Raw genomic sequence first — 23,848 nt, 5'->3', positions numbered from 1 at the left:
TATAACCTTGCGAAAATTAAGGAAGAGGCTCAGTTTCTCAGAGAAGTAATGACACTTCATTATATTTAATTTGGTTAGACATACGGATCAATATTTCCAGCATTCCAGGCATATTTGCCCATTTAAAAGATCCTCCCTGGTCCTCTTACAAGCAGATTTGTGTGTAAGACTTGGATCTGATTGTCCTATAATTGTGTTGTCAGACAGAGGTAGTCTAGAAGAACTTACAATTAAATACAGAAATAGCCTGAGCCACAACAGTGAATACACTGAAGTATTGATAGTTGCATCTACCTCAATTAAATGATCCATTAAGTTCACAGGTGCATAACCAAAGTTCTGCAAAAGAAAAGTCTGCGCTAGCAATTGTTAAACACACAATGGCTTCTGTTCTGCGCAATGTTCCCGTTCTGGATCCTCCAAGCCAAGCACAATTCAGAGCACTGTCCTTAACCTTTAAGTGAGGAATAAGAAACCTTTTTTATCAGACCAAGGGCCAAATTCCATCCTGGACCACCTTCCAAGGGCCACATAACAGTGGAGCGCAGAGACAGAGGTAAAAATGGTTACAGCAATGAGTGTAACTTTTATCTTTGTATATAGACTGGCTTCTATATTCACACATTCATGTGCTCCTCTCTATCCCCCATCCAGACAAACAAGGCTTCAAGACACACTCTAGCCAGACTGAGGAAAGTGTGTGCTCTGGGGAGAGTCCTAAAGGCAAGACAGAGAAGCGCAAATGGCCACATTTGGCCCCCAGGACCTAACCCCTGCTTTAAAGCAAAAATAGCTAAGGGTCTAAATGATTGCTTTTCCTCCCACACAAATCTGTCTGAGTAATAAGATCATCCTCTTAGGCCTGTCTGCAAGTCTGCATGCCACCAGGAGCAAGGTGGGTAGTGACCAGAGAGAGAGTTGATTCAGTTGTGACATCCCATCTTTGGTGTGGAATTCCCTCCCCAGGAAGGTTTCCCTGGCACCATCTCTGTTTTATTTTTATACTCAAGTGAATGCCTTTTTTTTAATGCCAAAGCCATTTAGATTTATCAGTCTGTAACAGGATTTTTTACCTGGGAATTTAATCTGCCCTGCTGCGTTGAGGCATAACTTCTAACCCTATGTTGTTGTATTTTGTTATTATCCCATCTAGGCCACTCTTAAAGTTGTTTGAATGGACTTCTGCTTCAAAGGTTTCGAAATAATATTAGAACACAGTCACACACTCATGTCTAAGCAAAAACTCCACATATGACTTGTAATGTGATCTTAAACCACTGAGCCTCTTGGGCTGGTCGATCGGAAGGTTGGCAGCTCGAATCCCATTGCTCTGTCCCAGCTCCTGCCAACCTAGCAGTTTGAAAGTATGCCAGTGCAAGAGGATAAATAGGTACCACTGTGGCAGAAAGGTAAATGGCGTTTCTGTGCGCTCTGGTTTCTGTCACAGTGTTCTGTTGCGCCAGAAGCGGTTTAGTCATGCTGGCCGCATGACCCAGAAAGCAGTCTGTGGACAAATGCCAGATCCCTCGGCCTGAAAGTGAGATGAGCGCCGCAACCCCATAGTCACCTTTGACTGGACTTAACCATCCAGGGGTCCTTTACCTTTTTAACTTATTTTAACTTTGGTAATAGTAATAAACGTAGTGAAGTCTATTCACCCCCTACCCCAGGGGTAGGCAAACTAAGGCCTGGGGGCCGGATGTGGCCCAATTGCCTTCTCAATCCGGCCTGCGGACGGTCCGGGAATCAGCGTGTTTTTACATGAGTAGAATGTGTCCTTTTATTTAAAATGCATCTCTGGATTATTTGTGGGGTCTGCCTGGTGTTTTTACATGAGTAGAATGTGTGCTTTTATTTAAAATGCATCTCTGGGTTATTTGTGGGGCATAAGAATTTGTTCATTTATTTATTTTTTTCAAAATATAGTCCGGCCCACCACATGGTCTGAGGGATGGTGGACCGGCCCATGGCTGAAAAAGTTTGCTGACCCCTGCCCTACCCCAAGTCTACAAGCCTACACTGCCATTCAACTCCCACCACTCTTCTCCAACATCTCCTCAAAGGGAGAAGATATTTGACTATAAGCTTCTCAAGGCAGGGACATTAGCATGTCCTGTGAAGTGCCATGTGCATTTCTATATGGCACTTGTTGATAATAATATACAGTCTACAACAATCTTCATTATTTCCCCATTAGACCTTTCCTCTCTCTCTCTCTCTCTCTCTCTCACACACACACACACACATACACACACACAAGATATGAAATATTGTCCAACACATACCACATATATGAATAGGGGGATACAAATTTATTCCCCCTAATATTTGAACTATGGTTTGTATTATATTGGGGAAATTTTTCTTGTTGGGATACCCCAAACCACAACTAGATTACTTCTTACTTGCATTCATTACATTTCACACATTAGATGAAGAGTTAAAAGCACACCTACCTTAAAAAGTCTTAAAATATTAGCCACCATAATGGACACTGAACTTGCAGCTGCACCTATAACCCCTGTTATCTTGTCCGGCTTTGTGAAAATAGGTGGGTCTCCATTAGCACACTTCACGTCGGACCCGTCTTTCTCTATCAAGGCTTGCACAAATGTTAAAGACTGCTCCAAAGCGTAGGTGTCCCTGGAGCAAGTGTCTAGTATCCGGACACCTAAAGTGACATTGGCAAGGAGGTCAGGGTCCTTGTTGATCTGATCGATTGCATATAGCATTGCCTCGAGCCGATGGATCCCCTTTTCCTTCTTGAGCTCCCCACAAGGTACTCCTCTTTCCCCCTTTGCATGGACAGGGAAAAGTCCCCCCAAGATGATATCTCCATCGAGTCGGATGGAGTGGGCATATTCCTGGCCATGAGTTCCTCGCATCATCGGGAGCATCCAACAGAATTTGGCTGCGAGTAGGAAGAAACAGTGGCCGGAGACTAGATGCTTGTCCTCGTATACCATTTTTCCGGAAGGTGTTGTTGCAATCCAAGACCCAGGTTCTTCTCTGGCTAGAGGTGAAGGTGGACGATTTGAAACTGCCCCTTCTGAAGGCTACCATCAGTGCCCAATGAATCAGAAGATAGGACCATGCAGTAGGTAGAAAAGGAGGACAGTAGGGTGGTAGCTGCTTCTCAACAAAAGTCCTCAAGAAGCCTTTCACAAAAGGAATCCATTGGGATGAACATTTCCATGTGTTACCTTTGCTTGTGGGGTATTTTCAGTGATGGCAGACTGTCATTAGGGTAAAAGCATCTGATGCTGGGAGGAGATCAGCAGTTCACATCCTTGGATGATGTCCTGAGATGGAGACACTCCTGAAATATCAGGGGGGAAATATAGAAAACTGCTTAGTTCAGCTATCTTAATTTTGCTATTACACTATTATCATTTTCTGGAACAGAGTTTATTGCTGAGGTTTTACCCTTCATTTCCTCTGGAGATATTAACTGGTTGCTCTTTGTCAATATACACACATTCCATTACTTGGAAACATTAGTTTCAGGGGGCAACTGAAGGAGTGACTCAAACATCTCCTCTACGGGAAGAATTTCAAGCGCAGATGCACTTTTAGCTCACGTGTCTCAGAGGGGAATGAAGGGAAATCTGCCGCTTCAGATACTACCCAGTATTGTGGAAAGATGCACAACTCATTCACAAGTCTCTTTTTGGCACAAGTCTACGATGTCCAACACTACAATTCTATGATTCCATGATTACCCCTGAGAGAGCAAGGCAGCGATTACATTAGCAGAGCTGAAGTGACAGCAGAAGCTCAACCCAACAAGGTCTGAACTGACAGTTCCATTGCATTCTATTCTTTGCATTCTATTCCTTTGGGTTGCAGGTATATAAGCTTTGAAACATAGCGCTCATGCTGTTGAGATAATGCACATCCTTTATGTTTGCAAAACTGCATCAGCATAAGGGAATTTCTGCCCGATCATGTTCCTAAGGAAAAGACTGTATAATCTTATTGCTATTCCGCCGCATTGTCCTATACTTTCATTCTTCTGCCTACATCTGTTTTTTGTGAGGCAAAAAAGATGGCAAATATATCTATTTCCCAAAGCTTTGCCTGGCCTCTGACACCAGTGGAATGATGATTACTGGCTACTGTAATTGAATTAATGGTGAATTGTTTTTATTGTATATTTAATTGGGGGAGGTGTTGAAATGGTTTTGTATTCAGTTTTTGTTTTTTACTGCACATGACCTTAGTATTATTTTAATGAGAAGTGATATACAGTGGTACCTCAGGTTAAGTACTTAATTCGTTCTGGAGGTCCATTCTTAACCTGAAACTGTTCTTAACCTGAAGCACCACTTTAGCTAATGGGGCCTCCTGCTGCAGCCGTGCTGCCGGAGCACGATTTATCTTCTCATCCTGAAGCAAAGTTCTTAACCTGAAGCACTATTTCTGGGTTATCGGAGTCTGTAACCTGAAGCGTAACCTGAAGCATATGTAACCTGAGGTACCACTGTATTATCAGTGATGTGATATTTATTATTTGTCTGGATTACAGAGCCAGTGTCCCATAATAGTTAAGAGTATAGGATGAGGACCTAGAAGACCAAAGTTCAAACTTCCACCCAGTCATAGAACTCACTGGGAGGCCTTGGGCTAGTCACTCAATCTCAGCTTGACCTACCTCACAGGGTTGCCGTGAGGATAAAGTAGGAATGAGGAGAATTATGTATTCCACCTTGAGCTCCTTGGAAGAAAGGTGAGAGGAATAAATGTAAGAAAATAAATAAATGAAAATTACCAAAAGAAAAAAGAAGAAATGAATTTCACCAGCGCTGCTCCACTGACCCAAGCTGTTTAACTCATTCAGCATTCCTGCTGGGAAATTTGTAGAAATGGCGTAACTCCAGGACTTTCAACACTGCCATAAAAACAGTACTTGATCCTGTCCGTTTCTTGTCCTGCATGGCAGATTAGAGGATCAAGCGCCATAAAAGCTAAATCTTCCATCAGGTTTGGGTTTTATGTTCACAGCTGAAAACTAAAAGCTACTTTGGGGTGGCTGTAAAGAATTAACTGTATATCATATGAAATTGTGTTTGTAGTATAAGTGGATTGGACAAATTCCTAGATGATAAGGCTTTCAACAGCCATCACCTTATTTGTTCCATCTCCCCTGTCAGAGGCATTAAGACTCCAGAGGCCATTGCTGCAAATCACAGGGCCCACCTGACATCTTTGCTGGCCGCTGTGAGAATATGATGCTGGTCTGGCTGAGCCACTGGCTTGATCCAGTAAGCTCATCCTATGTCTACCTCAAGGGTTTGGGAAGGGGACTCACTGTGTAAAGAAATCATATTGAAACCACTGCAATATTATGGCTTCCCATGTGGACAGAAATGCAACATGGTTGAAGGAAAATGGAAGCCATCTTGTATGGAGCGTCTCCACCCCCATCATCCAGCCCGGACACTGAGGTCCAGCGCCGAGGGCCTTCTCGTGGTTCCCTCGCTGCGAGAATTGAGGTTACAGGGAACCAGGCAGAGGGCCTTCTCGGTATTGGTGCCTGCCCTGTGGAACGCCCTTCCAGAAGATGTCAAGGCAATAAACAACTATTTTACTTTTAAAAGACAACTGAAGGCGGCCCTGTTTAAGGAATTTTTTAATGTCTGGTGCTGTATTGTTTTTAATATTCAGTTGGAAGCCGCCCAGAGTGGCTGGGGAAACCCAGCCAGATGGGCGGGGTATAAATAAATTATTATTATTATTATTATTATTATTATTATTATTATTATTATTATTTATTATGTGGCTACTAATTATGTTACCTCTATAGGTGATCTATAGTTCTTTGAGAGATATCACTCTCCTCACTTTACAGATAGAGAACTTAAGATTGTGTTCTTCCACTGCCTTAAGAAGATTGAGGTTTGACCAAACTGAGAGAGACAGTGGAAGACAAGACTGCCTGGCGTGCTCTGGTCCATGGGGTCACGAAGAGTTGGACACAACTAAATGACTAAACAACAACAATTGTTTCCGGTGGGTGAGCAGCACAGACATATGAAGAAATCATATTATCCCAAACCCTCCAATATTTCTCTGATGAAAATAGGGAGGTCCTATTCTATAGCAGCAGCAGCAACAACAACAGCTTCTTTACTATTTGTACCCAGCCCATCTAACTGGGTTGCCCCAGCCACTCTGGGCAGCTTCCAATATATATAAAAACATAATAAAACATTAAACATAAAAAGCTTCCCTATACAGAGCTGTCCTCAGACGGCTCAGGGGTAACTTCATGTCCTCCAATATTTCTCCGATGAAAATAGGGATGTCCTAAGGAAAGGCAGGATATTCTGGAATCAAATCAGAAACCAGAAAGGCTTCTGTAAATCTGGGACTGTCTCTGGAAAATAGGGAACTTTGGAGGGTCTGTGATCCATCTTTCCCGCATCACTTCTCATGTTCTAGCACAGGCATGTCCAAAGTCCAGCCTGCCAGTTGGTTTAATCCAGCCCTTGTGGCAGTCTACCTCCTGGGGTAAAAAAACTCAACAACTTTAATCCTAAAAAAAGCTCAATAACTTCATTCCAACAACTTTGGTCAGCCCTCATGCATTATTTTTATTATTATTATTCAATCTTTATTATTTTAAAAAATAGACATTTATACAACACTGTCTGGTTTTGTTTGTAACAAAAAAGAAAATGAAGGCAACTGAAGCAAGGATACTTTGTATACCTCACAAGACACATGACACTACAATTTATGAAAAAAGGGGGGGAAAGGGGGGGAAAGGGAAAAAAAGAAAAAGAAAAAAATCAAGAAGAAAAAGTATTTGAGGTTTTAAAAAAGACTTCCAAACATTCTCATTGTATGTTATCTGTTAAATGAACTTTTACCTCACAGTTACTTATTTCTTCTATGTTTTATCATATTTCTATGTAAATTGTCAATTATCTTTATATACTAACAAGGCTCAGTCTAGGTCTGCCAGGAAATTACCCTTTATACCATGGTTCTTCAAATATTCTTTAAATATTCTCCATTCCTTGTGAACTTTTTGTTTTGTTTGGCTTCTAACTCTTCCCGTCACCTTTGCTAGCTGCAAGTATTCTACCATGAATGTTTGCCAGTCTGCTATTTGAGCTGTTTTAGTATTTTCCCAATTTCTTGCCACTAAAATTTTAGTGGCCCTCATGCGTGTTCACTTCATCAAATATCAAATCTGGCCCTCTTTGAAAAAAGCTTGGGCACCCCTCTTATAGCATTGCTGCAGTGGCGTGATAATGCGCTGTGTGGAAGCAACTGCAAGGCCTCAACTAAGGAAGGTGAATAAACTGGACAATACAATGTTCTGGGATTTCAAAATTGGCCAGAACTTTCTTGATCCCAGGTGTAGGTAGGATTCGGCTTAGGCATTGGGTGTACAGTGGTACCTCGGGTTAAGAACTTTCTGGAGGTTTGTTCTTAACCTGAAACTGTTCTTAACCTGAGGTACCACTTTAGCTAATGGGGCCTCCTGCTGCCGCCGCAAGATTTCTGTTCTCATCCTGAAGCAAAGTTCTTAACCCGTGGTACTATTTCTGGGTTAGCGGAGTCTGTAACCTGAAGTGTCTGTAACCTGAAGCGTCTGTAACCCGAGGTACCACTGTATATTCTTCTCAGCCTCCTGATGGAGGACTGAGGCATGACAGGATCAAGCCTAGGATTAATGGGTTATCCACAACATGCAAAGTTAGCAACCAGGGGAATCTCCCAACTGCTGGCTAACTGTCCAGGGACTGGGGCCTCCTAAAATAGGCCACACCCACCGCCCACCGCAAGATTGGGTAAGCAGTCCTTTTTGCACTTCTTAGGAATCTAAGAATGACACCCAAATTTCAGAGCCAAAGACCAGTTGATAGCCAAACCCAGGATGTAAACCTAAAGTATGAACCAAGCAACCAAAATGTGATTTGACTCATTACCAAAACAATGTGATTCCATGCCCTGGCCCCACAGTTTAACCACCCACGTGACCTTTGTCCCAGGTTACCACCTCTTAGTGAATCCTGTTTGGGTTTCGAATATTCCACCAGTTAAAACTTAATAGGGCATAGACCTAACAGGAGAAGTATAAACGGATGAGCGTTTCAAAGCCTGTGAAAATGAGTCAGGCTGAAATCTCCTGTGTTCACGGTAAAAAATATCTCACTGTGATACCAAAATAAAGACTTGAAAATGAAACATAGGGAAGCAGTGTGAACGAGAGAGTGTACCTATTAGAAATATCAGGGATCAGGGCTGTGTGAAGCACAAGGCTTTTATTATTTTTATTTTATTTTATTTTTAAGGATAGCACCATTCTCCCTCCTATTATTTGGCTTAGGTTAAGCCTCTGTGAGTCGAAGATTTACAGGACACCAGATACCATCAAACTGGCCTTCTTGGCACATCTCAAGGTATAAATCTGTACAGATTCTGTTCTATTCAGGTTCCTCGAGACAAGCGACTAGGACACTCTCTGCTCTTAGTTCCATATAAGTAAGTCTAAAGTAGCTTCAGTGGCTTAAATATATATCCATCTAGATTTATAGCTGTGTAACTCAGAAAGCAGAATTTGGCCCCGCTGATTATGAGTCACCCTCAACCTCAAAACACTGGACATCAGCTTTACATTTATTGGATAGTGTCTCCAGGTAGAAAACACTCCAATAAAAACAGTTTCTACAGTTAACAGTAATTCCGGGGTATTAGATTATTGCATATGCTGAGTCATTGGTTCCCATTATAAATGGAATATGCCTGCTTCAGAATTTTAACACAGCTCTGGAAGAATGGCAAAAGTAGATCTTTCTATACACATCATTTAATGCACCTCATATTTAAATGTCAAAATCTGAAATTAAAGATGCAAGAGTATAGATGATGATAATGATGATGATGATGATAATGATGATGCATGTCTTGGGGTGATGCACAAAATCATGCCCCCCAATAAAGTGGTGTGAAATCACGTGAGATCACAATGCCCAAAATGGCTGCCATGCTCTTGCTAGAAAAAAATGGGATGTCCTGGTTTTTCTGGGACTGTTGACAGGTATGCAAGTATGCCCCAAGCAGCAAAATATGAAGTGCAAATGAAAGCTCTCGTATTATTTTTTCACTGAATGAACTTAGAAGTGACTGGAAAGAGGAACTTGGAGGAAGCAGGTTATTTTTCTAGCAGGCTGAAAGCAAGACTCCTGTGACTTTGTGATCTCCCCTATTCCTTCAAGCACCCCCATTTTCTGAATGAATGTTAGAAACCAGGTGTAGGGCCCTGTATCGGCATGAGGAGTGTAAAAACCAGCAATATATTTGAAGGACCTCCTACACCCCTATGAATATTAGAGCCAGGCCTTAATATCAGCCTCAGAGGCACTTGTTTGTAGGCCCTTCATCATGATCAACGAGACGGGTAGGCATTTTACACAAAACCATCTCAGTGATGACCCCATACTTGCATACCCGTCAACAGTCCCAGAAAAACCAGGACATCTTGTTTTTTTCTCATGAGACCATGGCAGCCATTTTGGACATTGTGATCTCACACGATTTTGGGCATTGTAATCTCGTACGATTTCATGCTGCTTTTGGGGGGGGCATGATCTTGTACATCTCCCCAAAAGCATTTTTGGACCAAAAGCACTTTGGGGTGACTTGTGGAGTGAAATTGTACAAAATCACACGTCCAAAATGACCGCCGTGCTCTCATGAGGAAAAAACTGGAAGATGGCGTCACAGAGAATTGAGTCTTGGTTTCTGCCTTCAACAGGGTGGAGGGTATGTTAACTTGTAAAACTCCCCTCTGAGGAAATGCACATTCAGCCCCTCCCTTACCGATGTTTAGATGAGCCTTGAAAACCGTTTTGCCGTGCTCTGCTTTTCGTTAAAAGGCGCTGTGCCAGTTCCTTTATTGTTTATATTCTTGTCCTCTCAGTTTTAAATGGTTTCAAATTGTTTTATTGGACTTGCTGTGCTGGGCTATGGAGTGGTTTTAGACTGCTGCCTTTGGGCACAAAGCAAACCCCAACTGGGCTATGGCGGCGCCACCGCTGCTTCCACAGCCTCATCACTCATGCCAGGCCATGAAAAACAGGCTGCTCTGCTACTCCAGCTCCAGAGCTGGAAATGCAAGCAGGCCTCTATCCCACAAACACCACAACTTGCAGCTCACTGGGCCAGTTTAGGATGCAAGCGTGCTGCTCCACCTCTGCAACACCCCATATTGGGGCTTTGAGCTGCTTCCACCAGTGAGGATACTTCCAATGGGAGTGTCCATCCATCCATATTTTCAGCAGGTAGAGTGGCAATCTCTGCAGGACCAGAGCCTGAACAGCAACAGATGTGTGACACATGTGAACAGAGGGAGCTGGAGAATGGGCCTCTGCTTCTTGCAAACACACTCCAACATGAAGAAGTGGAGGAGTTTGGATTTGATATCCCGTTTTATCACTACCCAAAGGAGTCTCAAAGCGGCTAAGAATCTCCTTTCCCTTTCTCCCCCACAACAAACACTCTGTGAGGTGAGTGAGGCTGAGAGACTTCAGAGAAGTGTGACTAGCCCAAGGTCACCCAGCAGCTGCATGTGGAGGAGCAGGGAATTGAACCCAGTTCACCAGATTATAAGTCCACCACTCTTAACCACTACACCACGATGGTGGATCAGGGTTCTTGACTGCAAAATCTTAATGAGTTTGATATTTATCTATATTCAAAGCTGTACATGCATGCTGCTCGGGGAGGGCTTTGGTCTTGAAAGCCGGCACAGCACAGCACAAACACACACACACGCACACGCACACGCACACAGCCCTGTTCTTAACACAGAAACTGTTCTTAACCTGAGGTACCACTTTAGCTAATGGGGCCTCCCGCTGCCACTGCACGATTTCTGTTCTCTTCCTGAAGCAAAGTTCTTAACCCGAGGTACTATTTCTGGGTTAGCGGAGGCTGTAACCTGAAGTGTCTGTAACCTGAGGTACCACTGTAATAACATGTAAAGTTGTGATTAGGATCAGTTTACTTCCAAAGACTTGCTCTGCATTCAGTTTTATTCATTATTTCTCTATTCCACCTTTACATGGCTCTCCTTCTCCTTATATTTTTCCTCACAACAACCACCACCCTGCCAGGTAGGTTAGGCTGAGAGACTTGCAACTGGCCCAAGGCAACCTTGTGAGCTTGGTGGCAGGGGAAGTATAATAAGCTAATCTCCAGCAGCTATTTCAGGGATTCCATAATATGACATTGTTGTCATACAGCCAGGATGGCCATGTGATCAAAGCTTTTACTTATTTAATGACATAAGGGAGCTAAAGTAATTCAGAGGAATGTGATTTTCATTGCACTTGACTGTGACGTATTCCCAGAAACAATGCGTTGTAAGCAATTCATTTTCTGTTCTCCATACAGGTTTTCACCACCAGCAACAATGAATCACATGTCCCGTCTTCAACAGCACGCAGTGATCTAACTCTTTGATGTATGAGCATCAAAATGTGTATGTAGTACTTTATTCTGCTTGTGGGACTTCTTTATGCTTCCACACGCTATAAACGTAGGGACATTTATAGCGTGTGGAAGCATAAAGAAATCCCACAAGCAGAATAAAGTACTACATACACGTTTGATGCTTGTGTATCAAAGGGTTAGATCACTCTCCACTGCCTAAAAGAAGGGGACATCTGATTCATTGCTGTTAATGGCTAAAACCTGTCTGGGAAACAGAAAATGAATTGCTTATAATGCATTATTTTTAGACTACGTCACAGTCCAATGCAATGAAAATTACATTGCACTGAATTACTTTTAGGCTCTTTATGTCATTGAATAAGTAAAAGCTTTCATTATACTCCCTGGCTTATTCAAACCACATCACTTTTGCTCTATTGATTAATATTAAATATTACAGTAATACAAATGCAGTCGTCTGAACTCCTGCAGCTAACAGCGAAATAATTTCATAAACATTTGTTTTCATTGTTATCAATGCACTTTAGACAAATGAAAAAATATTGACCTGCTGTGCTATAAATCCAGACAGCCTCCTTTCATAGTCAGAATTCTTATTCAAAATAAAACCTCACTCCTGTAGCTATAAATCTGAATTAATCTAACTGTATTCCCAAGTTATCAGAGTTGTGTGGGTTGTTTTTTTTATATAGTTTTAGCCAGTGTCCACATGATAAATAAATACAGAAAGAGCATGCCTAGATTTGCTTGTCACTTACTGAATGTGCATGATCAGAATACCTTGAGTCTACATAGTGGATCTAAATTACATTGTGTTAAATAAGCACTCAGATGCACTAATGCATTTATCTTCAGCTGGTATGTTGTGACCTACAGGTAGGAAGTGTCACCTAGGCCACATGCAAACTATACCTTTAAAGCTCTATGATACCCCTTTAAAAAGTCATGGTTCCTCCCAAAGAATTCTGGGAACTGTAGTTTGTTAAGGGTGCTGAGAGCTCAGGGAACTCCAAGAATTAATAGCTCTCCAAGACGAAGCGGACTCTTCTGACAGCTCAACCGACTACAGCTCCCAGAATTCCTTGGGGGAAGAAGCTATGACTGTTTAAAGTGGTATCACAGTGCTTAAATTGTATGGTGCAAACATGGCCCTGGAGTGTGTTGAACCACTGGCAGACAAGCATTTTAAGTTTGTTTCAGAAAGGAGAAACAAAAGAGGAAGAGTGTATAAGTGGGAGGAGAAAAAACTCACAAAGAGATGTCCTAATCCAACAGAACAGAGGAGCTCCTCCTACATAAGCAAGCTTCTGTATTAGGAACCACAAGCATAAACCAGACACATAATCTGATGCACATGGGATCATGCATATAGCTGTGGTGTTTGCCTTGGTGCATGGCATTGCTTTCATTGAGATGTGGATTCAAATGCACAGAACCACTCTGGAGAAATCATGTGTACATGCCTTTTTAATAGTAGCAATGGACAACCAGCCTAGGATATTTTAGCAGTTTGAGTGAAAGGTGGGCCTTTTCCCCAAACAGATTACAGACTGTTGCTCTAATGCTGGAAAAGCCATTGCTCTGTATATGAATAAAGGAAGAAACTAAATGGTGTTCTGCTGGAAGGTAAGAATGGGTGGCTTCTGCAAATCTTGCTCTCACTGGTTACTGTGGACTGAAGTCCTCATTGCAGTTCAACATCTACAAGTTGGACTTAGGCGTGACTAGCAATGTGCAGGAATGGCCTCATCTTCCCATACGTGGCCAGAGTTAAGTTCATGCTCAGCATGTGATTCCATGTTGACAATAGAAAGAGTAGGGAGAAAGAAGAGGCTAATGGGACTAGTCATTATTCTTATTACAAGCTCATTACTTCTTACAGAAGTCGCCAGTGTCAGCTGTAGTGTACTTTATATTAATGAACTCTAAATAATGCATCGCAATGCTAGTTCCGTGCAAAGTACCGGGTTCATTTTGGTAAGAAGACTGCAGGGAGTTTTGTTTATAGCGACTGTACTCCGATGAATACAAATAGGGAGCGTTTGGCCCTTGCACAACTTGACTTGAGAAAACTCTGCACTCCCATATGAGGGCTGTTAAAGAGGATTTGTTTGCTCACGCCTGTATTACTTGATCCCCCTAGGATGCTGCAAAACAAGTCTCTCCTTTGCTGGAGTTCTTGAAGGAGAGGATGGGCAGCCATCTCTCAAGGATGCTGCAGTTGCAGATCCTGCACTGAGCAGGGGTTGGACCAATGACCTCCGAGGTCCCTTCCAATTTGACAATTCTATTATTTATTAAAATTGTATACTGCCTTTCATTTGAAGATCACATGGCAGATCACAATGTAAAAATACAGGATAAAAACACCCCAAAAAACCAACATAAAAAAACCACAACAAACCATTAGCACCCTGGGACTGGGCAACCTGGGGGGGGGTGGATATGCTTAAGTGCCGCATATGCTTAAGACAGCCCTGTATGAGGTTGTGGCACTCACCTCGCTTTCAGGCTGAGGGAGCTGGCATTTCTCCACAGACAGCTTTCTAGGTCATGTGGCCAGCATGACTAAACCACTTCTGGTGCAACGGAACACTGTGACAGAAACCAGAGCACACAGAAATGCTGTTTACCTTCCCGCCGCAGCGGTACCTATTTATCTACTTACACTGGTGTGCTTTCGAACTGCTAGGTTGGCAGGAGCTAGGACAGAGCAACAGGAGCTCACTCCGTCATGGGGATTCAAACCACCAACCTTCTGATCAGCAAGCCCAAGAGGCTCAGTGGTTTAGACCACAGCGCCACCCGCTCTCATGGAGAGGGCACATGAAGAAGGGCCTCAGAGGATGATCACAGCGTCTGAGTCAGGTCATATGAGGAGAGGAGGTCCTTGTGGTATTATGGTCCTGAGCCATTTAAGGTTTTATAGGTGAAAAACAGCTCTTTGAATTGGGCCAGGAAACCAATTGGCAGCCTGTGGAGTTGGGTCAGGATCAATGCAATATGCTCAAACCACCTTGCCCCAGTGAACAACCTGGCTGCCAAATTCTGCACCAGCTGAAGTTTCTGAACTGTCTTCAGAGGCAACCCCACGTATAATGTGTAAGCAACCAAACCCACCTTATCCAACTCCAAACAGATATGATTTCATATCTTTACTCTGTAAGGTATCTGGCACACTACCGATGCTAAATGAAAGTAAGGTGGAGACAAGAGTTACAAACCACTTCACACACATTATTTTTGATTCCATTTCAAAGCAAGGTCAAGCCTGTTTGGGCAACACAGTTCAGTGATCCATTTTGTTTCTATACAGAATACAGAACTGGTCGTGTTCTGACAGCTGATCTCTACTGGTTAAAAAAAAAATAGAATATTGGGGCATTAAAACAACAACAACACCATTGTATTGTCATTTTAAATGAGATGCATAGAAGAGGACATGAAATGTAAATGTTTTGTTTTAAGAATGCCAATGCCCAGCACATTCTTATTTTGCTATCTCTCAGGCAAAGAGATAATGGCTTAAATGAGGAAAACATATGTAAAAATACAACAAAATCTCAATGTATCAAATGATGCAAGGAGACATAAGATTTGTCCCAGCCTGCGAGACAGTGTGTGTGTGTGTGTGTGTGTGTGTGTGTGTGTAAAGAAACCACGTGGGGAATACTAATAGTATTCAGAATAATTCAGATTACAATTGTCCAGATTTTTCATAAGACATGAAAAATGTGAATATACACACTTTGAGGCTTTGATTGTAATGTGGTGATACAGGATTTTTTTTTCTAAAGATCTCGTTATATTTTATGTAACTGCTTAGCAATCTCAGTTAAGCAGTATATAATTTTTATTAATTAATAAACAAGTACAGCCGAGCATGGTGCACTGGAATAAGCAAATCCTGAAAGACTGGTTTAGTGATGACCAAAAGGGTTTTTTTTAAAAAAAAATTAAATGTTCTGGGTGATTCAAGTATAATTCCATTGCAGTTTAAAAACTATAGATACAGAATTGGAAGAAAAAACCTGCAATGTCTGTGTGTATTGGGGGCACAATTTTTAAAATACAAACTCTTTCCATTCCCCCTCCAGGCACAACCTGTCAACACATTGATATAGGTAGCTGAACACACTTTAGCTCAGAGAATCGAGTGCACAATTGACGCTGCAGAAAGTACTTCTCAAAGCAACACAGACAACTTTTCTGCAACAGTCGCAACAGAAAGTCATGGTGTCCAAAGGGGTACTGTAAAGCCCCACAGATATGCAGGTCGATGTGACTAACTTAGGCTGAAGGACAAATACGCCGGTCAATCTTGGACACTTAGACAACAAATCTACCCAAGCTCCTTAAATTAGTCCCCAAATACTGCTTGCTTCTGGGAGAGTATCATGGCAGTGGTAGCAGTGTTATCTGAGAGGATTCCAGTAACGCTACTCAGCCTGGATTTGTCATCTAAATATACACAGCAAGTGAGAATGGTTGATTCCCCTTCTCCAAGCTCTGCAAAGAGAGAGATGTGAATTATTCATCCTAACTACATAGTTCACCAATATTTTACCAGCTCTGTTGCTAAAAACTTGGTGAATGCCAAACGACATGTTATATGGGTGTCTCGATAGGTGTGAGAACTCCATATTTGATCAAAGCAATGCCACTAAACACAACATAAGAACCATCTTCCGCAGAAACTGCTGCTTGCCTTCTATCACTATGCCATTGAGAGCGTGCTCCCTTATGGCTTATGTGTGTGGTACGGAAGCTGTACTACCCAGGACAGGATGGGGTTGTGCAGAGTTGTTAAGGCAGCAGAGAGCATTGTTGGCTGCCCACTCTCCACCTTAGAGCAGATTTATGCCACAAGGTGCCATAGGAAGGCACTGGACATAGTAAAAGATCCATCGCATCCTGGTCACTGTCTCTTCGAGCTCCTGCCGTCGGGACGGAGATACAGGACGATGAAGACAAGAACGAGCCGTCTTAAGAACAGCTTCTTCTCCAGAGCGATCTCGGCCCTGAATGGGAAGCCTGGACTTTGAAAGTCATCTAATCTTCCTTGCTGTACTATACTGTATTGTTTTAATTAGTGTTTTTATGGAGCAGTCAAGTGATTTCGTTGTCCCTGAGAGGGGGCAATGACAATAAAGATATTATTATTGTTGTTGTTGTTGTTGCATGCCACCCCAATCTCCAAGCGTTGCAAGACACCAGGGGTTCCAGGCGTGTTTACACAGGGTCCGTGCTCTCTTTTGGGGGAAAGGAACAGTGGGGACTGTGGTATCTTTATGATGTATAAAGATATATACACATATACAACCTGACTCTACGATGAAGGGGCTCCCAGCACTGACACTCCAAGAGGGTCTTGCTTCCCCCATAGCTGCAGCCCTGGATTCAAACAGACCTCAGCTTCCAGCTCACATGGCTTCTGTTGCTGCTACCCCCTTTCCATGCTAAGCTCTTGGCTTTATCTGTAGGGAGAAGCCCCACTCACTGGGCGTCTCGTGCAGAGTTCCTTTGATCTTTGGTTGTCCTAATGGTGCATTAAAAGGTAAAGGAACCCCTGACCGGTCCGGTCATGGCCAACTCTGGGGTTGCGGCGCTCATCTCGCTTTACTGGCCGAGGGAGCCGGCGTACACTTTCTGGGTCATGTGGCCAGCATGACTAAGCCGCTTCTGGCGAACCAGAGCAGCGCATGGAAACGCCATTTACCTTCCCGTCAGAGCGGTACCTATTTATCTACTTGCACTTCAACGTGCTTTTGAACTGCTAGGTTGGCAGGAGCAGGGCCGAGCAACAGGAGCTCACCCCGTCGCGGGGATTCGAACTGCTGACCTTCTGATCAGCAAGTCCTGGGCTCTGTGGTAAACCCACAGCACCACCCACATCCCGAATGGTGCATTACCCCAGGCTAAATCACAGGAGCTTTTAAAACATGCTGATTCCAGGGGGTTAGAGAGGTGTCTAGCACACAGCTTAATACACACGGGTCAAGCAATTTCCTGGTGTTAACTCCCCAAGCATTTATTAGATTCTGACACTTGCTCAATCCGGAGATCATAGTGGTCTGCCACCCACAAACATAACAAGAGCTCTGCTAGATCAGGCTAAAAGCCAGACTTATCCAGCACTTTGTTCTCCCAGTGGCCAACCAGATGCATGCAAGAAGGAGATGAGTGCAACAGAGGATGAGGAGAGGATGCTTAACCTTTTCCACATATCTAAATTCCTTGTCTAAATTGCTACCTGGGTGCTTTTATCCTGGCAGAGGGGGAAACAGAAGTATCCCTTTTTCCTCCCTGTGGTACTGCCAACAACTCTTGAAGTGGGATTTTGATTAGGTAAATCATGGTACAGGGGAAAGGATTGCTTTTGGGAGCAATGAAACACCCAATGTCATGAAAAGCTGTTCGGGGGGGGGGTCTAAGAAAGCTGTTCTGGACAAATGGTGGCAACAGGTTTTTGTGGACAGCAGTGGGTGTTGCTGAACGCTGCTGCTAACAGGCTGGAAAACTGTCAGCAGGAAGTGTGGGACACCTTCAGCAGTGAATGTAGCAAACCTTACATCTCTTGGCTACATTAAGAATTTTGGCTGTTGCTACATCTAAGGAAATTTAGTCCCTGTGATCTAATGCCTGAAGTCAGCCAGGGTGTGTATTGCAGGTACAGTTAACTTACTATTACCAATCTCTCCATATCATTTCTTCACACTATGCTTATAACATCACCTGCCTTATCATTATTTTTTTCAGAATTACAGATCTCCAGACATTGCAGCCTTTCTTCCTGGGGAACATATTCCAGCCCGTTCGCAATCGTTTTGGGTGCCATTTACTGCCCTGTTTGAGGTGCCACATGGAAAAAGTATCCAGAGTTGTGACCAGAAGACACCCGCTTATTTCAGTGGCTCAGCTCTAAGCCTGACCAAGTCTGAGAATTCAACTGCTGGCTAATACAGTTTCGTACCTCTGCACACACAACAATAAAAGGCAAATGATAAGTTATTGGCAAGATCCAGTCCTGGGACTAGCAGAAGGCGGGTCCCTTTATCTCACAACTTATCATTACAGGACCAGGTCTTTCTCAAAACCACCCTTCTTTATCAAGGCACATAACGATTTGCAAGGCCAAACTCTCCCTCGCTCAGCAAACTCCTTATAACTTTCCCCCAAAGTGAGTAAACATTAGAAGCTTCCTAATGGCAAGAGTTATGTGATAGCAGGAAAGACTGACTTGGGAGGTGGTGGGCTCTGTTTTGCTGGAGATAATGAAGGAGAGAGGTTAGACAGCGGTAGTTCAGGGTTTCAGTAGTTGTACCCTGTTTTTTAGATCCAGCACTAGGCTGGGAGCAAGACTAAATAGATGTTTCTTCCAAGTTCGTGGTCCTAATCAAAAACCTGGTGCCATGCTGACAGCTGAGAGTGTGATCTGGGAAGTCCCCAATTCACGTATCAGCTGCCATCCATTTAGTGGGTGACTGGAGGCAAATCACTGTCTCTAAGCCCCCGCTGACAATGCATTGAGAATTTAACTATCCTACATAATTCTTGTAAGGAATGCTAAAAGCAGTGTAAATGCTAACAGCCACTCTTACCAGCATCAGTTCTAGAACATGTTTTCCATTGGGGGGGAAAACTCTTAAAATGCATCCACAGTATTTCAAATAAGCCTATTCCAACACTATCTGGGAAAATCAGCTCCTCACTGAACACAGCTGCATTCTCTTTTAAAATATTTCACACTGATCCTCTGCCCCTCTGGTTTTTGTTAAATTAAAGACAGCCACATTCTGATGCCAGGAAAGGGGAGAAATCTTCCCAAAGAGTTGGGAAACGGGGGTACAGAGAGAGAGAGAGCTACAATGCTCCTCTCTGTGCTTCACTGATCCTTCAACTGCAGCATCTTCCCATCCCCGGTCTCCTTTGTGAAATGCAAGCAGACTTTCCAAATCAGCCTGGAGGAGGCAATGCTCTGGCCAACAGATTGCTGCAGCTCCAGTTTATCGGAAGTTCCTGTTCTGCATCAGTGACCCAAAATACTCCGATCGGAAGAGTGGAGAACAAACGTGAAAAACGGAGGAGGAGTTTCCTCGTGCTGGCTGTCATAAATGCATTTGTCAGAGAAACGTGAAAGAGGGGGAATGGAACAGGGCACATATCTAACCTCAGGAGGCTGGGCCTCCTTTCACCTAATGCACTGGAGATGCTGGAGATCTGTTCATCCAAAAGTGAACATTAATGCCCTAATGCTGCCAAGGTCACTGTCTGATCAGGCTACTGCCTGTCTGGCTGCCAATTTCACCCAGGAAAAGCTGCCAAAGAGCAGCTTTCGCTGGCTCTGCCAACTCTCCATACATTTGGCTGAATCAAACATTGCCTGCCATTGTATTCCAGCTCCCCTTCCTCTCACCTCTCAGAGTCAGTTTCATCCCAAACAATCAGGCACACTTTCATTCCCAGCACTTATACTCATCTTCCATTCATATTTGCAATGCATTCTAACAGTAGCCATTCGTTGCACAGGGTGAAGTTAAGTTCCCCTGACATCTATGGGGTGTCCTTCCAAGCAAATAGCTTTAAGACTGGGAGGCCCAGAAGTTCAATCAGCAAGCAGGATTTCACCATTTTGTTCCATTAAAAAAATCACACAAAAACCTGCTGCTACCTGGATAGCAAATGCACTCAGGCGGGTGCCCTCTGTTGACGGCTGAGTTCTGTTTGGTTTTTTTTACTTGTCCCCATACAATTTCCTTCTACACCTAAGGAATTTCAGCCCTAATTGGAAGACTGCCAAGGGGAGATGGAGTATTTTGCCACCAAAGGGTGAGCAGCAACCCTTCCGCTATCTCTCATTGCAGTCCAGTCTTTTGTAGATTTTGAAACGTTAGAATGAAATGGCTTCATTCGTTCTCTAAAAAAGTAGGTTCACAAGGCATGTAGCGTTTGAGTCTTCCCAAATGCCCTGTGTGTGCATATGTGCTCAGATGCAACTGCCACAGCCCTGTCTCCTTAAAAAGAAAGGAAGAACTGCGATTGCTTCCCTCTGCATAGAAATCCCTCTGTGGAAATGTAACATCCTTTTTTAGTGAGGAATTTCAACCCCCAAGCTTGCTTGTAATGGCAAATGTCAGTGTGCCGGCTTGGCCTTACTGCTCTCCTAAATCCATAATTGCTCTTGATAGTTTGAAATGGTTATTGGGGGCATGTGTTTTCAATGTGATCCATTTACCTACTTGTCTTTAAAATACCTGCCTTAAGAAGAAAAAAAGAGGACAGATTAGACATCTCCAAAAGGGATGAGATTCCATTAGCAGACATCTCATATTCTTTTCTATAAATAGCTTTTTTCTTTCTTTCTTTTTTGGAGAGACATCAAGAGAGCTTCCTCTGTTCCCCCCTCCTCTGAAATACAAGTCTGGGGAATCAATTGGTGAGGGCTCCCAGGGGCTCCTGTCATGTCCTGCACAATCTGACAGCTAGGATACCCCCCCCCCTTCGCCAGCTTACAATTTACACGAAGAGGCACACGGGTCAATCCTGAGCGATTTTACCAGCTTGAACAAGCCTCAAGGGACCTCTCTCCACAGTAGGGTGGGCTTGCTGATCTCCAAGAGCCTTAAAAGCTCCACTTCCTTCCTCCGGGCGGCGGTGAGGTGTGGGGGGGTGGAGGTTCAAGGAGGAAGTGGATCAAGCTGCTTAAATTTAAATCCTGAGATCAGAGGAAGAAATCGCGCTGGGAGGACTTTCGCCAAGCTCCGCTTTGCATAGCTTTCAAAGGAAAGTTCGGGGCAGCCCCCAAGTGCTCCCGCGCCCCCTAGGAATGGCTCATAACTCCGGATTAAACCCAAGGAAACAGGCGCGTTTAAAAAAGCAAATAAAAAAAGTCTTCAGGACTGAAAGCCATATGCAATTTTTTTTTTAAATCAGCAGATGGTGGTGAGGAACCATAAATAAAAAGGGGGTCGAAATTGGGTTGTAAGCTCTGTGTGTGTGTTCGGATTTCATCCTTGCACCAGGCACAAGACGCCTGTTTGATCACGCTGCCAATTCCTTCCCCAGCTCCCCATCAGGTGTCTCTCCAGATCCGAAAGCTCCACCAAGTGCTACAGAAACAAACCCCGGCAGCTCCTCTGGCGAGCAAGTCGGATTTCTCTCAACACCCCCCACCCCAAAAAACCACACAACTTGCATTCACGCATCACTCTTCTTCCTGCCCCTCCTGGATTGCATCCCCTCCCATTTCCCTTGATATCATTCCTCTCATCCTCCCCTCCCACATACACACTGCATTCAGCCTAATAAATAATAATAGTAATAGTAATAATAAAGCTACCTCGATTCCCCCAATCGCTCGGCAAGACTTGCAGCTCCATCGCGCGGGGAGCGGCGGGGGTCAGTGGTGGAATTAATAGACGGCGGCGGCGGCGCCCGGGTAGGGAGAGAGGATTAGGTAATTTCAGCCCACCAGCCTCTCTCTCCAAGCGACTCCCCGCCCCCTCGGCCCGCTCCCCGCCCCCCGCGGGAGATCCGGCGATCCCGGCAGGGCTGCAAAGCGCCGGGGCAGCGGTGCCAGCCTCCTCCATCGCCGCGCCCTCGAACTTCTCGGGAAGGAGCCGAAGGGAGACTCCGGGGCTTCCGGGGCGCCTCGGCCCCGGGTGGCTTTTAGCAGAGCGATCAAAGCAGCCGGGGATCCAGTCCCCTGGCTCCCAACTCCGGGTCAACTTGATGCATGCGCTCCCGTCGCGAAGTTGCAGACGGGGTAGGGTGTGGGGTCCCGGCTCGCTCACTCACCCGGGCTGGAGAGGAGCCCTCGGGGCGCCTTCTTGCGGCTCCATTTGCGCGCACGTTGCCTGGCTTTTCCGAGGAGGGGGAAGCGAAAGCAAGCGAGCGAGGAGCTGCACTTGTAGCTGTTCTTGGTGCTGAAAGAAAGGAGGAGGCAGCGATTCCCGAGCCTCTTACATGTGAATCACAAAATACTCCCACTGGCAGCAGCTATTGGTCTGTCTCTCAACTCCCCTCCTAATCCACCTCTTATCAGACGTTCAGCCTGGCCACGGGCAAAAGGAAAAGAGGTGGCGGCGGGGAGATAGTCGGGGAAGCTCCGTCGCTCTCACAACACCCCCACCTCCCCCACCGCAGCCCAGCCCAATCCCGACCAATTCTGCTCCCCGCCTCTTCTCTCTCTCGCACACACACACTCGGGGGGTAGTTTTCGAGCGCCCAAACCGAAGTCACTCCTGAAATGCCGCAGCCTTCCCAACACAACGGAAAGCTCCCAGAGCCGGTTGCATCGGAGAATCCTTCCTCTTTCTTCCGCGCTCTCTCCGCCCCCAATTTTTTTTTTTTTAATGTGGATCGGAAAGATCACAGCAGGATCTAGTCTCTCCCCCCCCCGCCCCCTTTCCCCTGCAAAGCTTTCCTGCGCACACGCTTTCTCTCTCCCGACCCCCCCTGCTCCCCCGCCCCTTAATCTGGCACCACAAACGCTCAGGACAAGAACTGTTTCCACCAGGTTTTATTGGAAAGGAAGAGCCAGTTTAGGGCTCGGTTGCGGAGGTGGGGGCTAATCAGGAATGTGTGGGTATGAACTGCGGCTTCTCTTGAATGAAGGCGAGTCAGTCAAGGGAAGCGGGGCGGGAGGAGCAAGCGAGCCTCCCTTTCCCCGAGTTGTGTGTCTACGTGTGAGCGCGCGCGCGAGTGCACTCATTAAGCGACGCGCGTCGCTAGCGCTCCAGGCGTCACGCCGCGCCCAGGTCTTAAGCAGCCCCTTCTAGAACTCGCTCGGGGCTCTTCCGACGGGGGAAGCCCGACGGCGGACGCAGGCTGCCCGTCAAACTTTGCAAGGCCTCCTCTTCGCTGCCTGGAGTTGCCTCCGGCTGGCTGTCCAAGCCCAACCGTCCGAGGAAGGGACGCCCGTCTCCCAACGCCGCGCGTCGGAGCCTTCTGCTCCGATGGCGCCCCCTCTCGCCGGAGGACAGCTGCCGGGTCGCCTCTTCCTCCTGAATCGGAGGTTTCCCTCTCTGGTCTCTCCGGAAAGCGGCCCTGGAGGGAATCCGCCGCCGCGTCCGTTTCCCATGGTTCCCGATGCGCTGCGCTTCCCTCACCCCCTTCTGGGTGCATTGCTGCCTTGGTGAACAGGTTCCATCTGCAGGCATCTGCTTGCAACTGCAGGCTCGCCCAGGTTGCCCGGGCAGGATTTTTTTTTTTCCTCCACCACTCTCTCGCTTCGGGTGACAGGATGAGTCACCGACGACGTCGCCCTGTCGCAACTAGAGCGGCGACGCAAGCGGGAGGGAGCGAGAGAAGACGGAGAGGGCGAAGGAGGCGCCCTGCGTTGGAGACTGGAGAGGAAAGGGAAAGGACGCGGCAG

General features: G+C 45.1%; 1 protein-coding gene across 5 annotated transcripts in view; it reads right to left on the bottom strand.

Moving 5' to 3' along the window:
* The window catches only part of GRM8 (glutamate metabotropic receptor 8), a 556,355-nt gene extending 533,573 nt beyond the window's left edge, over positions 1-22,782 (bottom strand). For 3 of the 5 annotated variants that reach the window (XM_083574456.1, XM_083574454.1, XM_083574458.1), the window contains exons 1-2: positions 22,270-22,782; positions 2,457-3,319 (exon numbers count right to left, since the gene is read on the bottom strand). In XM_083574456.1, the coding sequence (XP_083430582.1) occupies positions 2,457-2,966 (510 nt within the window). In that variant the 5' untranslated portion in view covers positions 2,967-3,319; positions 22,270-22,782. Of the gene's footprint in view, positions 1-2,456; positions 3,320-21,811; positions 21,961-22,269 lie in introns of those variants that run through there. The other 2 variants (XM_083574455.1, XM_083574457.1) reach the window with 2 other exon arrangements.
* Positions 22,783-23,848: the final 1,066 nt, after the last annotated feature.

This window comes from Podarcis filfolensis, assembly GCF_964270895.1.
Source record: "Podarcis filfolensis genome assembly, chromosome: 10".
NCBI lineage: Eukaryota > Metazoa > Chordata > Lepidosauria > Squamata > Lacertidae > Podarcis > Podarcis filfolensis.
Note: the sequence above shows the minus strand (reverse complement) of the source record. Positions and strands in the feature narration are given on the sequence as shown.